The 15,536-nt window shown below is 50.4% G+C and overlaps 1 protein-coding gene across 2 annotated transcripts in view; it reads right to left on the bottom strand.

Moving 5' to 3' along the window:
• Positions 1–117: 117 nt before the first annotated feature.
• KIF5A (kinesin family member 5A) overlaps positions 118–15,536 on the bottom strand; it is a 31,774-nt gene continuing 16,355 nt past the window's right edge. For both annotated transcript variants that reach the window (XM_082637067.1, XM_082637066.1), the window contains exons 8-28: positions 15,221–15,345; positions 14,610–14,714; positions 14,137–14,285; positions 13,883–14,031; positions 13,435–13,610; positions 12,584–12,652; positions 12,002–12,208; positions 11,551–11,697; positions 10,752–10,940; positions 10,268–10,385; positions 9,829–9,893; positions 9,610–9,719; positions 9,122–9,223; positions 8,555–8,615; positions 8,234–8,305; positions 7,967–8,071; positions 5,147–5,363; positions 4,800–4,953; positions 4,402–4,484; positions 3,966–3,993; positions 118–3,507 (exon numbers count right to left, since the gene is read on the bottom strand). In XM_082637067.1, the coding sequence (XP_082493193.1) occupies positions 3,429–3,507; positions 3,966–3,993; positions 4,402–4,484; positions 4,800–4,953; positions 5,147–5,363; positions 7,967–8,071; positions 8,234–8,305; positions 8,555–8,615; positions 9,122–9,223; positions 9,610–9,719; positions 9,829–9,893; positions 10,268–10,385; positions 10,752–10,940; positions 11,551–11,697; positions 12,002–12,208; positions 12,584–12,652; positions 13,435–13,610; positions 13,883–14,031; positions 14,137–14,285; positions 14,610–14,714; positions 15,221–15,345 (2,510 nt within the window). In that variant the 3' untranslated portion in view covers positions 118–3,428. The remainder of the gene's footprint in view (positions 3,508–3,965; positions 3,994–4,401; positions 4,485–4,799; positions 4,954–5,146; positions 5,364–7,966; positions 8,072–8,233; positions 8,306–8,554; positions 8,616–9,121; positions 9,224–9,609; positions 9,720–9,828; positions 9,894–10,267; positions 10,386–10,751; positions 10,941–11,550; positions 11,698–12,001; positions 12,209–12,583; positions 12,653–13,434; positions 13,611–13,882; positions 14,032–14,136; positions 14,286–14,609; positions 14,715–15,220; positions 15,346–15,536) is intronic.

The following is a 15,536-nucleotide window of genomic DNA, read 5'->3' as shown; positions in this document are numbered from 1 at the left end:
AACACCTGGAAGGATATATCCCACGCTGTCATAATGCCATTACATGCAGGGAAGGGAGTGAGACTGGGGAGGGATAAAGACTTACAACACCGGAGAGCCATCATTGAATTTATTTTATTTTAAAGGTATCTATGTACATCAAGTAAATACACACTGGGGTTGGTGCAGTTTCGTTTGTCTTTCACGCTGGCATGCAACATTTTGGCAGATGTGAGGGGGCAGGCCAGGTGCCCCTCGTGGAGACCCTGGCTCTCTGAAAGGAATGTGGTGAGGGGGGTGGGAGGAGGGGGAGGAGGAGGATGTGGAGTGAAGCTTCTGGTGAAGGCTTTGTGTGTGTGTTGTTTCTTATTTATGTAAGTGAATTACATTTCCCTTACATCTTGATAAAAAGAAGGCTGTTCCCTCTGTCACCTCTCTCCTCATCTGCCCTACACCTTCACGTTTTCTTCTGTGTTTTTAAAAGAGTCATTTGGTGGCAAGATTACATAAAGCTCACTGGATTCGTGGGCGCCCTGCTGGCCGACATTAGCACAAGTCTCCAGGTGCACAGGTATCTTCCTTCCTCTCCACTTGCATCTGGAGGCAGCGTGGCTCACCAACCCCACCCTTTCCCTCTTTGCTTGGGGCAGGGGAGCCAGATTGAACCCCTTTCCTCAGAGCAGTGGTTTTCAATCTACTCTACAAAATCCTTGGGGTCTCTTAAGGACTGTTCAAGGGCTCCTCAACCAGTGAAGCATTTTCCACCAAACAACAAAAATGCAAACTGCCCAGGTCTGCGTCACTTTTAGCTATTCTTTATATCAGGGTTCTATATAAGATTGGTTCTGAAAAATGTTTGAATATCACCGCCTTGGATTTATTCTACACCCCTCTGGTATATATAATTTTTTCCCTGCATTTCTCCTTAATTGCTAAAAAGGGCCTAACAGGTAAAGGGAGAAAGGACTTTTTCCCTTGAAGGAGTCACAGGCCAATACAGGCTGTATTTACCAGCTGACACTCACACTGAGCTTTCTTTCCTGACTGAGAAACTAGGTGATGGGTTGCCCTGCTACCCTGTTCTTCCATCCCAGATAAGACTGGCTGTCTGGACACCAGGTTATATTTCTTGATTTGGACTGGCTTGTGACCTCCACTCTCCATCCCTGCAGTTACCTGGAAAGCCACCTTAGCACCATGTGGTAGGACAGGATATGAAAACAAAACAATAGTCCTGTCAATTCCATAGGGAGTGTGGGAGCCCCCTGGGTCAAGCCCTTGGGCTCCTCCACCTCTGGAAAATCTGCCCTGCCCTTTTCTTTAAAGTGCACTTAATACCAGATGAGGACATTACAGAGGGAATTCTTTTTGGAAAAAAAACATTTTTTAATGTGTATCATCGGGGAAAAGTCAGGCTCCAGCTTGAAAGGAAGGCATTTCGAGATACCTATTTTGCCAATGAACTGGAAGCCCCCAAACCGAAAGGTGGAGATGGGAAGAACATGCAGCCCAATATGGGACAGAGAAATGAATCCAGCCCATCACTGTGGCAAAAAAATACTTAGGAATTTTCCAGTCTGTTTACCCCCAAAGCCAAAGAAGGAATCATTTTGCTTACGCTTGGCTATAACTATCACCGTGGACAGATGAGCAACCATTTGACAGATTGTTGGAAATGGGTTGGCCTCCTCAATTTTTCAAAATAATTTTAAGCAGCTTTGGGTTCTGGTCATGAGCTCTGGGGTAGAGAATACCAAAAGGAGTTTTGAGGAGAAAGGGAAGTGGTCCCTTGAGCAATCCATGTTCTTGGTTGTCCAGGGGGCACAGGAAGAGGGAGGCAAAAGGCAGACTTCGGGGGGCAGAGGCGCACACCCAGAACCCCTCCGTTTGGGTGAGGGGTGTCTGACGAAAATTCACCGTATAATTTAAGCAGTCCTTCCATTTTACCCTCCCCTGTGCTAAATGTGGAAGAGGAGGGAGGAAGAGTCTATTTCTGTATCTTCTCATGACGCTAAGACATTCTTCTGCTTAAGGCTTTGTGTGCGTGCACGTGTGTGTGTGGGTTTGTGAAGGATCACAGCCCTCTAGCTCCCATTTTCCTTTTATCATCTCCGTGACTAACACCATTCAGTGTGAGAGATGCATATAGGAGAGGAAGAAGAAACACTGACCCTCCTCCCTATGGCCCCAAATGAGGAGGGTATATACTATGCTTAGAAATTGCTAAATACATCATTAGATACTAAAGAGTATGACAGAGAGAAGAGAGAGACATAGCAGCAGCTTTTGATATACAGAGTACAAAGAGATACAGAGTAAGAGAAGACATCATACATAGTACAGTCAGACAACAAGGATTGGGGAGGGAGTTAGTATCAGAGACCACAGGTTTGCAGCATGCTGAGAGAAGAGGCCTCAGTCCCTCTTAGAAACTGGGGAAGAAAGAGAAAGAGGTTGTGAGGAACCACCTTACAGCCCGGTTACTGAAGAGGAACGGGGTGGCATCTGTACCAACTTGGGTTTACAGCCCTGTTCCTTTGATATCAACAGCCAGATGCCACCCTGCCAGCTCCTGCTCCTCCACCCGCTGGCCTTCCCTAACTCTCCCTCCCCCATTCCCACTGCTTGCTTCTCATGCCTTTCTGCCTGCGTGTGCCTGGCCTATTACTCTGGAAAACCCCTGGAGAGGGCTCAGCTTGGATGCCGCCCACTAGGAGACTGGCCATGTTCTCTCGTTTCTCGTTCTCCGAGGATCCAAGGTGGACAATAAAACAGGATCCCAGTGCCCGTTTTGAGCCATAAAGCAACCCTGGCGAGAAGCCTGGTGACACACAAGAACCAGGAAGGTGCCTGTGCTGCTAAGAGAGCACAGGGAACGGGGGAGAGGACCCATGACAGAGGTGAAGGTGGGGCTTGGAGGTGGGCACACAGCTGTTTTCCACCTCCACTAGCAAGACTGGAGGGGATTGCTGATACAGCAGCTAGAGGAACAAAAAGTTAGACTTCCTGGGGCATTTGCTAAAGCTCATTGGTGACATATACAGATATGAGGAGTATAGGACACAGAGATCTCCCAAGGTCTCCTAATAACTACTAGGTTCTGTGACCTGTGTTGGGGCTCTAGATGGACACTGCCCTTGCCCACTTCTTTTGACATGTTGCAGCGACCCCTAGTGGCAGAAAGGCAGTACTGTGGTTCCCACTATGGCCAAGCACAAGGTGGGAGGGGAGGCCAGTGCCTAGGGGACACCAGGCAGTTCTGATGTAGCCCCAGGGAGGGGACAGCAGGAGTTGAGGGGCAACTATATAGTAAAAGTTTTGAGATGATTTAAAAAATAGCAGGAGAAACAAAGAAGCTGAGGGCAAGAAAGGAGGCAACCTGAGGCTGGTCAGAGGAAGCGGCCTGAAACTACCTGAAAGTGCAGGTATGCAGCAGCCCGTGTGGGAGATTAGCTGGCTGCCGTCTCTTGGTGGAGAGGGAACAGCTTGGCCTGGTCTTCAGCCTCGTAGCCGCATGGCAGGTCACTCCTGGAAGAAGAGACCCAGCATAATCACAGTATTGCCAGCTCCGTATAAATGAAGCACTCCTGTCACTTTGCTCTCTCAGCATCCCTGTGAGATAATGAAGGGCAGGAATACAGGGCAAATCAAGGCCAGAGAGATAGAGCTGACTTGCCCAAGGTCACAAAGTTCCTCAAAGTAGGAGGGAAACCCAGGTCATCAGATGTCCATGGCGTTTTCTCCCAGCCCCCATAGCTGGCATGGGGAGGAACCACAGGGAGAGCTGGAGGAGGGGACAGTGTTCTACACCAAGGCAGGGGGTGACTGGACCTCCTGGACAACACAGTGATGGCGAGAATGGTTCTCATTTCCTCCTCCTTTCCCCAAAGTCTCCAGCGAACCTCTAAGTAAGGCATGAGGGAAATGTAACCATTTCTTCTGGTCCCACCCAGAGAGCCCAAGAGCAGTGGCAACCGGCGGCGTACCTATTGTCATTGATATCTGTGGCATTTCCTGAAGAGAACATCATGGAGAACACAAGAATGGAAGAAGGAAAAAAGAGATTGGGTGTTACTAACGGTCTCCTCAAACCCTCTCTCATCCTAATCCCTTGGAGAAAAAGGTAAGTGTCTTGGCAACATAGCTGCCATCTGGGTCTGTGGCACTCGTCTTCAACTACCCCAAGCTGCATCATTATTTTGTTTGAGGAAAAGCCTCCCTGAGCCCTCACAGAGGAGAGGAGAAGGGGAAAGGAAGGTAAGGGTTGGGACAAGCACGTGACCGGAGCAATCCACTTCTAAGGGTCCAAGACCCTGAAGGGATGCAGTGTTTGAGCTGTGGGTGCAGGGTCACTTACTTTTCTGATACTTTTCAACTTGCCCTGGGGATCCCACAGGCTGGTTACCCATCTTTTTCACTCACCATTGTCCATGTTGGCCTTCTGGTAGGAAGCCAAGGGGCCTCCAGAAGATGTGGCCCCACTGCTGGTACAGGAGTTTGCAAAGCTGGATGGAACAGAGGAGAGAGATGCAACCTCTGGCACCCATCTCCCACTATTCCGAGGACCACTGATCCACCTCACCCTCAGGGATGAAGCCATCCACCCCTCCCATTCCCAGAGATCAGAGGACAACAAACATGGCCTCAGGCTGGGAGGGCGGATGCCCGCTTTCTAATCAAAGGTGTGAAGTTGAGAAAGGGTTAGAAATGAAGCTACTTAGGAAAGGAATTAAGTCCCACCCAATAATTAACCCAGTCTTATGCCTTACAGGGTGCAGAGAGCCTTGGGTTGGGACTTCAGCCCGCCCTTGGGCACTCACTACGTATCTGAGGTGGAGCTGGGTGCAGCCTGCAGGTACAAATTCTGGTAGTTCTGGAAGAGGCTGTTAGTGTAACTGATGCACTCAGGGCTCCGGGTGCCATAGGGGTTGGTGGGTGAAGATGCTGGGTAGTGGCCAGGCCGGACGGGTTTGGCTGTGGCAAAGAAAGGAAAATGACCGTGAAGAGGCTATCTGTTACCTTGCAGTTGCCCTACAAGGTCATTTAGCTAGAGCTGAACTGAGTTGCATGTAAGGTAATTCACTTTTCTACTTTTTTGTAGTGGTGGTGGGGTGAGGCTGGGGTGGGGTTACACTGAGGAATTTGCTGGCGCCCACTCCCCACTCACCAATCTGGGCAGAATGGCCCCGTTTGCCGGAGCTCTTGTACCGAACGGCCTCCTTGATGCGGTCCACCTCCTGCTGGTACCGGCGTTTGTCCTTCATGGCGCCCTCCTTGGCCTCCTTCAGTGCACCCTCCAGGGCCTTAACTCTCTCAGCCGTAGCCCTAAGTCGTTTTTCCAACTTAGGAAGCTCACAACGCAGATCTGCATTGTCACGTACCAGCTGTGGGACGAGCCCCGGCAAAGAGGCAGGGAGAGAGGCGAACAAGGCAGCAGAGTCGGGGGTGCGGGTGGGAGAGAGAATAAGGAAAAGTCATGTCAGGGGAGGTGGAGACCATGTCGTTTCCTCCAAAGGCCTCATTCCCTTTACCTAATTGCTGTTCTGGCCGTTCTTTCCTTCTCCCTTTAGCAAACGGTGGTCAGGCATTAAAAAGTTACATCATTTTCCAGGCAGCAAAAACATGCCAACTCCTCTGTAGCCCAGAACGCTTGGGATGGCAAGAGTTCCAGTCTCCTCCTGGCCTAAGCACCACCAACCCCCTGGTATCTCACAGCTGGTGCCAGACCAACGGCCCCAGGGCAACCATGGGAATGAGGCCCCTCCCCCTCCCCCAGAGATGGTTTTGTGGGCATGCACAGGGCGAGGCAGCAAGAGCACAGTAGCAGTTTGGAGGGTGGAGATGGTATTGAGAGCAGGTTAGGTGCAGTGTAGAGCAGGAGCAGAAGCTGGAATACAGGAGCCCACGTACCATACACACACACACACAGACACACAGACACACAGACACAGACACACACACACACATGGCCGCCCCATAGGAAGGAAAGAAAATGTTTTGAAGTCTCACAAACATTTGTGCTCATTACCTTCATGTTCAAGGATTTCCTGGGCTGTCCCTCTCCCCATTTAAATTAAGCTACAGCGTGGTAGCAACCACCTTGCAGCCAGAAAAGACTTCCTGATCTTTTTTACAAGGTTTCACACAATGACTAGGGCCCTACAGATTGCAGAAGGAGCCGGCCTTGGAAGATATCAGGTAAATCAGTGCAGCAGGGAACACTGGGAGAATTGTCCCTTTAATTTTGGACAATTTACAGATTATAAACAATGTTTTGCTGTGACAGTAACTTAGCTTAATATGTAATAGGGTTATGGCCCTGGCTCTTTAAGATTCTGTTGACTGAGAGGTTTCTACATCGCTCATGTTTTCCTTTCTAGTCTTGTGTCCCCTGAGGTAGGATATTAGGAGTCCTCTCTCCTATAGGTGAGTAGCTTTTGGTCTTTGAGACTTAGAACAGAGGCAGAGCCTTCATGGGGGAAAAGGAAAACAGCCTGTGATTTCCTGAAACGGGCCACAATGTGGATGAACCTGGAGGACATTATGCTAAGTGAAATGAACAAGTCACAAAAGGACAAATCCCAGATGATTCCACTTAGGTGAGATTCTTAGAGTAGTCAAAATTATAGAGACAAAGTAGAATGGGGGTTGCCAGGGGGTGGAGGAGTAGGGAATGAGGAGTTATTATTTAATGGGGATGGAGTTTCAGTTCTACAGGAAGAAAAGACTTATCTCTGGAGAGGGATGGTGGTGATGGTTGCAAAACATTACAAATGGATTTAAGGCCACCAAATGGTGCACTTAAAATGATTAAAGGTCATACATTTTATGTTATGTGTACTTTACTACAATGAAAAAAATTGGGGAAAAAAGCAATGTAATATGCATTTGGATTAAGAAGGAAAATGAACACAGAAATTAAAAAGAATGGCAAAACCGATTACAAATGTTTCTTCCCTTTCAACTTTTCTATAATGTTGTTCACACTGTTTTATAACAGGTAAAGGGGGAAAGATGGTACTAAAGCCCTCTGCAGGTCCAAATAAAATAAATAAACCCTGTGGACTATCATTGGGCCACAGTTCTAGGATTTTCTTCATTATTTAAAAAAATAAGAAGGTGTACTGGGTATTTACTATATATGCTGGGTATGGCACTGGGAAGAAAAGAAGTTTAAGCTGTAGTTTAATGAGAATGTGAATTTAAAACGAATTTTAAGGTGGATTCAAAAAGAAGGGAATGAAGCATAGGTTAGGGTTTATTTTACGAATCAGTTAAAAGAGCCAGTTGACAGTCTGTTGCATCTGTCTTCAAGGCTCAGCTATTTGGCACTAGCCAGGGTGCTCCTGCTATGTATGCACCAAACATTTCCTGTCCTGACTCCTTTGGACTGCCCCTTCCACCTCCCCACCCCATACCTTGGAAACCCAGTCTTCCACCTAAGGAACCGCAGCAGCAAGGAGGGGGATAGAGAGGCAGCAACTTAATACACAGGAGTTTTCACTGGCCCTGACCAGGGGCCGGTTGGGCCGTCTGAGGACATCATGTAATTGCCCTGTGTGCCTGCCCCAGGCCTAGGCAGAGGGAGTCCTCTCCATGAGAGAAAGCCCAGCTTCCTGGCTTCTTGTCTCTCTGCTCTCCATCTCTGGCTAACGTCTGACCAGTATCCCTTGTGTACGGTCACGGCCCCAGGCCTCTGAAACCTCTATCAGTTTCAACCTTTCCCTCCAACAGCGTAGGCCTGGGGAATTCCACTTGGAGCAGAGGCAGGCTGGGAGCTTTGGGAAAGGGAAAACAGGCATAGAACCAAGAACAAGGTAAAAGTGGAACCAAATACGGGATAAAGAAGGGATTAGTAGGAAAGGGAAAAGGGAAAAGGAAGGAAAACATGCAAGTAGATTTTCCTAAATCCAAGGGCCTCCAAAGATTTAGGTATCCTAGGCTCCCGGCCTCAAGAGTTCTCTTCACCCCTTACCCTCACTCTTACCTGTTTGTGAACCTTTGTAAGCTGTTCCAGGTTGTTCTCAAGAAAGGAAATCTTCTGCTTTTGGGAGTGAATCCCCCCACTGTCCTCGGGCTCCATTTCTGCACTCTGATGAGAGACAGAGGCAGGGGAAAGGTGTGGCTGTCCTGAGGCCAATCAGGTCCCACCCAGACCAGGCCAAGCCAGCCCCACTGAAGGCCACGGGGTCTGGAGAAGCCTGAGGACAGGGGGAGGATACGGCGGCTGGGAAGACCCCAAGACGGCACTCACTTTCTTGACTCGAGTCGTGACGTCTTGAACGAACAGCTTGCGAAGGTTGTGGAGGGTCTGGAGTTCCCGGGCCTGGAAACAATGATGAAAAATTGGGGGCCTCCAAATACCCGGTCACCGTTCCCCCTCCAAAATTACTGGACCCTTTAGTCTCTCTAGACAAGTGAGTCACTCATCCTTTAGGAAAAGGTGGGTCCTGATCATGCCACAGTCTGCCTTTGCAGAAAGGCAAGGAGGAATGGGGTTAGGAAGAAATCGGGAGGAAGAACTGAAGCCCTCCACCCACACCCTGTTAAACTGGCAGAGAAGGAAACCACTCACAACTGTCTCCTCCAGACCCTTGAGGTCCTGCTTGGACTGCTCGTGTCGCTCATACAGAAATCTGGAGGAAGAGGGAAACAGAAGAATCCCTCAGGGCCTCCCTGCCTCCCTCTCTCCTCCCTCCTCCATTCCTTTGATCTATATTTTATTATTATTTATTACACAAGTTACCCATGTTCACAGTGCAGAAATTAGAAAAGAAAAAACAAAGATAAGTAAACGAGTTCCATAAAAAGCCCATGATTCTCCTACTTACAGATCAAACCACCGTGGACATTCTGGTGTCCATCTTTCCAGACTCTTCCATGCATGCATATCCCACATAACTATTATGGGATTATACCACTCCTACTGTTTGTAACCTGCTTTTTACACGTCACAAAACATCACCCACATCCTTCCATGTCTGCTAATATTGAACAGAAGCCTCCTTTTTTCCCCCTTCCCCACCCCATCAAACTGTTCTACTGAGGCACTTGCTTCCTGTGGTCACCATATTCACATCTAGATTGTGTCTTGCCTCTGCAGTATGTCTGAGTAGGGTCTGCAGGCAGACCCATCACTCACGTCAGCTCCTGGAGTTTGGTGCTTTTCTCATGTTCTTCATTCTTCAGCTTCTCATAGTCAGCCTGAAGCTTCTCCAGCTCTAACTGGAGCTTCTGATTCAGGCTGCGGAGGGCAAGGAGGTATTGGGGAGAACAAAAAGATGTCAGCGAGAGGCAAAGGGAAGCCCAGCTCCTCAAACACTTTCCTTCTTCTACACGTGAGTCCTGGTAGTGTTGATGCATCTACCTTCGGGTATCAGAGGCAGACTCAGGCCACTGCTTCCGTGACAGAGTGAGTGGCCCTGAGCTATCTAATCAGAATAGCCTTGCAGGTAGGGAGTAGTCCTCACTCCTTGTACCTCCTGGAGTTGGGCTGCAAAATCGTGTCATTGTCAGGGGAATGACACATGGAAGTTAAAGAACCGGATCCTGGTGCAAGAGGGAGCATCTGAGTAGGCACAGCAAGGGGAGGGGACTGGGTAGAGACGAGCTGCCCTGGGGAACTCTTACTCTTTGAGCTCATCAATGGTCTTCTGCTTCTCATTGATCTCGTCCCGGAGCCGGGCCAGCTGCCGGTGATGGGCCTCCCGGTGGCTGTCCATCTGCAGCTCCAGGGCCTTCTGCAAACAACCCCACCCCAAGCTCACAGCTAGACTCCCAGACACCCACTCAGTGAGGACCAGCACAGCCCTGCCGGGCCCCAGTCCTCCCCACGCCTTCCCCACTCGCCTTCACATCTTCTGAGTCCTGTGTGTCTGGCTCCTTATCCTTCAGGGCCACTTCATGCACAGTTTCTGAGGGAGAGAAGGGAAGACAGCTTACATCAGACCTACCTCCTCCGGACAGAACTTCACATTGTGACCAGAGCTCCAGGCAGAGCAAGGCACGTCTACCCAGAATGGGCCCACAGGGATATTCTTCTGGGTGAGGATGGTCCAATTTCATACAGCAGGGACAAAGAACAATGCAGGGTTTATGGTTCATGGAAAACGAGCTACGTGCAAAAGCGTGCTAAGCAGCACGTGAGTTGGACTCCACGATCTCAGTCTAATGCTTTGGTGAGTGTACTGTTGGGTGGTTTCCTGTGATGTTTGTCACTTTCCCTCCCTGTCCCCTCTGCGATCTTAGATCCCAGGATGGGGGGGATGGACGTTTAAGAGGGCCTCACCCTGGGCTTGGAGCTTGGCCAGCTCATCACTCAGGGAGTCATAGGACTCTTCCAGGTGCCGCTTCTTGAGCTCCACGCTCTGCATGTATTCCGTCAGGGAGCGGATCTTGGCCTCGTGCTGGTGGGGTGAGGGTTCATCAGAGGAAGAAGATGGATGCAGCAAAGGACCCAGCTCCAGGCAGTGAAGACCTCCATAAGCTCCAGCTCTCCTCCCTCCCTGCTACACCTCCCACGGGGATGCAGGGTCGAGGGACATTCCTCTGGAGACCCTTCCTTTAGACCCTCTCGGATCAGAGGGCAGTATCCCCCGATCCTTCACTTCTCTAGCCTGGACCCTCTCATGCTTCCCCCCCAGCTCTTCTGTCCTTGACTTCAGTTGACCCTAGGCTCTTGACATAAACGTGGGTGCTAGGAGTTATCCCATAAGCACAGAGTTGCCCGTCCTCTCCCATGGCACCCAAAGGCCCTGGACCTCCGCACTCACCTGGGAGATGAGAAGCTGGCAGGATGAGAGCTCCCGCCCAGTCACTTCCATCTTGCGGTGACATTCGACCTGGAGGTTCTCCAGCTGCCGGCACCGTTTAACCACAGACTTGACTTCGGATTTGATTTTGCTGATGTAGAGTCGGGCCACAGTGAACTCCTCCTCGATGGCCCCGCTGATCTCCACCGGCTGTGGGAGAGCAAGGGAGGGAGGAGGTGCCTCTCTGCTGCCGGGAAGCCCTTTATCCATTTCCTTCTACTCGGCCTAGCCCCCAGGCACACACACCCAGAGACACAGGGACTCGGGTGGGACGGGTATGTTCCAGATGACTTCTAGCAGCTCTGTATCACCTGTCATTTCACACTAAATCCCTCTCTCTGTGCTTAAAGATCCAATTCTGACAGTCACCTTCTTTCATCCTGTAGAGCAATAGGATATTCTGTAGTCAAACTGACCTGCTTGATCACCCAGATGGGTCACTGTCACTGCCACAGATCTGCATATATCATTCCTAATTTTGTGCTCCCATCTCCAAATTCTGCTCTAAGCACATCTCCACTGCTTCTTTATTCAGCAGTGTGAATTTCAGTTGGTGTGTGGATTTAGAATGTGTATTTCAGTTGAGTCTATGCAAACTTCTACCTGCTTTCCTGTGTCTAGTTTGCAGGCGTGTTTCCTGGATCTTTGGCAGCCCCCCTTCCCAGTATCCCTGACGGCCTGGATTGTCTCACCGGCACCTCCCACCAGTGCCCAGAACAAGAATGACCTGAACAAGGCTGCCGCCTCTTTCTCCACTCACCAGCTTAATCTCCCCGTTGCCCACGATGACACTGAACTCACTCAGGTCCTTCATCAGCCCATTCAGCACCTCAGCAATTCGTTTTCGCTGGTGTCCACTGACCTCCTGTAGCCGCTGCAACTCAGACTCCAGGGACAGCATAGTGGCCTGGGGACAGCCCTTCAGGTCATCCCATCGCCATCTTCCTGCTCCCCTCCCCAGCCCAGGCGGAGGCCTCTCCCTTCATGCATGACCCTGATGGCTGCTATGAAGAGAACACAAGCCCTGAAGAAGGGTCTGGAAGAGAGGGGGGTCAGAAGGGCAAAGTGCGGTGGCGGGGTAGGGGAGTGTCCCACGACACGCTGAACGGCAGTGCAAAGGTGCAAACGTGATCCTGCCCTATCAGGAAGCAGAGGTCCCTTTGGATGTGGAGGATGCTCTGAGGCCAGGGAGCTCCCAGCCGGCTACTCACCACCTTCTGAGACAGCTCGTCCACCAGAAGCTGGTTCTGCTGGCTCTTCTCCTCCACCTCCTGGGACTTCTGGTCGTAGTTCATGGCCAGCTCCTCCAGTGCCTGCAGCACTTCCTTCACCTCATCCTTCGCGGCGTCGTTCTCCGACTGCAGGTGGCTCAGTTCCTGCTGGACCTTCTCGTTGTCTCCTCGAGTGGACACCAGCAGCTGCAAGGGAGGGGCAAGCCACGTGAGGGAGTCCTCTGCCGGCGACCACTTCGATGGCCCCTTGGTCTGGGGAAGCTGAGCCCCCCACCCAGGTATAGGTCTAGGAGAGAAGCAAGGGCCAAAGCAAGAGTCAAGAGGAAGTGGGCTTTCTGCTTCACAGAAGTAGGGCAACAGAATGAAGAAGCACCCAGACTCCGGCATCCGTGCCTTAAGCAAAACCCCAATTAAGTTTCTGGATTTCTATAGTCTTGGAGGGTGACGCAGCCCTAAGCAGAATGCCCCTTCTACCATCTTATCAGGAAAAGGTCTTTTTGATGCCTTTCAGGGATGAACTCACAACCCTCTCCTCTCGTGTCTTGCCCTCCTTCCCATTACCTCTTCCTGGTCCAGCATCTGCTGCTTGAGCTTCTCTATGAGTTGGCTCTGCTGGTTGATCTCATCATCCTGTTGGAGGCAAAAGGGGTAAAGGCGGGGTGAAGGGAGCTACTCTTTCCAGTGTAGAATTACAGGGTTGGGGTACACGTGGATCCTGATAAAAATCCAGCTAGTTTAGGCTTTGATTTAGAAACTCCACATCCTAAAAAAAGAAAGAGGTCTTTCCCTCGGCTTCTTTCCTTGACCCCTGCCCTCATTTTTTAATCCCTTTCTTCCTAGAAGCTGGTATAACCTTGACAATGCACAGCAAAAGGCTTTAAATGTTCATATCCTTTAACTGAGAAATCCCACTCGAGCGCTCCATTCTAATCAAATCATTCCAAAGCAAAGTCTTACGCACAAGAGACAAAGAGAGTCATTTCAGAGCGATTTATAATAGCAAAACCAACCAACCAACAAAAAAACAAACAAACAAAAAACCCTAGAAGGACTTTAAATAAGTAAATGGTTAAATACATTCTGATAAATGGACTGTTAGGCAGCTATTTTAAAATACTTTTATGAAGAATTGTTAACAAAGTAGGAAACTGCTCATTATACAACGAGGAATGAAAAAATCGGATGCAAAGTTACATATACAGTATAATCTCAATTGTGTGGCTTTATTTCTGAACGGTGGGAGGAGATGATTTAAATTTTCTTCTAGATATTTTTATTTATCTTCCACATTTTCAATAATGAACATTCATCTCTTTTAAAATCAGAAAAACGGCAGGATAAGCTACTTCTTTAATCCCTCACTTACCATCCCACTGGGCTCTCACCTCTGTGCCCTGCCCAACTGTCCTTACCTTGTCATCAAGCTGCTTGTAGAGGCGGCGGATCTCCTCCTCGTACTTCTGTCGCTCCTCAGGCGCGATGCGCACCACGATGGATGAGTTGTCGTTCACGGGTGTCTCCTCACAGAGCTCAGCTCCCAGGGCAGCATCCTCCCCAGCCAGGCGCTCCGTCTCTGGCACGTCCTCTCCTGGCAAAGGGGTGGAACAAGGTGAGGGATGGGAGAAGGGACAGCTGCATCCGAGGGTCCTTCCTCCCTCACTGTACAATGCGGAGACCTCCAGGCCTCCACCTCTCTTGCCAAGTGGACCGTCAACCTTTTGGGGAGTGGGGGTAAAGGCAGGCAAGCCGCTCTCGCTTTCTCTCATGACTGCTCTACTGCACCCCTCCGGAAACGCAGCCCCCCTCGGAGATCGTAGGAGCCCTCTCTGGCTCCCTGTACCCACAGGACCCGTTGCTAACCACTGCGCCACCGGCTCAGCTCTGTCTCCAGCTTTGCAATCGTCTCCTTCTGAGCCTTTGTCTTCTCCTTCTCCTTCTCATATTTCTTCTTCCACTGCTCGGCAGTCAACTCCAGATTCACGGAGGCAGTGTTCTTAATGGTCTTTGCCCTGGAGAGGAGAACGAAGAGATGAGACCTCCGTTAAGGCTCACAAGACCCTGAGGGGAGAGCGCAGCAGGGGCTGCGGCAGGGAGTAGGGGACCCTGCCACGGACCGCTGTCCAAACATCAGGGTGGACTTAGTCTCCGCATCGTTGTAGTTGGACGGTGAGCAGCAGATGAACATGGTTGTCCGGCAGTTTCCTCCCAAGGAGTCCTGGAGAATCCGTGTCATTTTGCTGTCACGATATGGAACGTAGCTTTTCTGGGGGAAGAGAGAGGCCGCAAATCAGAAAAAAAAATTCAACGGGGGAATCAGAAAGGATGGTGGGGGAGTTCTCTGGTTGCCTAGTGGTTAGGCTTCCGGGCTTTCACTGCTGTGGTCCGGGTTCAATCCCTGGTCAGGGAACTGAGATCCTGTAAGCTGCATGGCACAGCCAAAAAAATTTAAAAAATAAAAATAAAGAAGGGACGGTGGTGCTGACTAGGGGCGGGGCAACCCATGAATTGGCATGATGAGGTGGGGCATTAGGAGCAGGCAGAAGACAGGGTGGGGCTTGAAGGGTGCGGACACCTAAGGAGCACTCACTGTGCCCTCAGCCAGCGCAGAGATCACGTTCCCCAGGGCTGACAGGGACTTGTTGATATTCTTGGCCTCGTCCAGCACAGCTCCCTCTGCTCCAGTCTTGCTGACCTACCAGGGCACGAAGGGGTGAGTATGTCGTGAGCGGCTGCAGAGGGAGTGGGCTCTCCCCACCTCTTCTCCACGTAAGGTGGCTTAGTCCAAGGAGGCGGGGAGAGGGAAAGAGGACAGAGAAGGCTCTTCCTCTGTTCCCCTAAACGCTCTTGCTACAGACCTCACCACACACACACACACACACACACGTTATACGATTCCATTTATGTGCAATGTCCAGAAAGTCAAATCCAGAGTCAGAAAGTAGATTAGTGGTTGCCAGGGGGTGGGGGAGGGGAGAAGAGGGCATGACTGTCAACAGGTGATGAAAATGTTCTGGAATTAGTGGTGATGATGCACAACCTTCCAAACATACTGAAAGTCACTGAATTATACGCTTTAAAATGGTGAACTTTATGGTATGTGAATTCTAGCTCAACAAGAAAGTTATTTTGATTTACAAAAAGGCCACCCCCCTCCAAGGCTTCCTTCCTTGCCCACCCCACCCTGACAGGACCCCCAACCTTCTCGCTCCCTGCCAGGTCCACTAGATACAGCTTCCCACTGAGCTTCTGCTCGGTCTCCATATTCTCCTGCTTGATATTGATGAGGAAGATGCTATGGCTTCGAGAGCTGTGTTCATTCATGTCTGTAGGAGGGAGGGTGAAACAGTCCCTGTACCAACCCCTGCGGAGCTGAAGCCCTCAGCCCCGGCTTCCACGGACCACTGCCTCCACCCGCCAAGAGAGGGGGTGTCCGTCAGGACTAGCCTAGCCCCTATGTCTCCCCAGCAGCAGATCTCAGGGTCACACAGACAAGCGTCCCTCCTCCTCTGGAGGA

Source organism: Mesoplodon mirus, assembly GCF_964341445.2.
Source record: "Mesoplodon mirus genome assembly, chromosome: 11".
Lineage (NCBI taxonomy): Eukaryota > Metazoa > Chordata > Mammalia > Artiodactyla > Ziphiidae > Mesoplodon > Mesoplodon mirus.
This window is presented reverse-complemented; position numbering and strand designations above follow the sequence as displayed.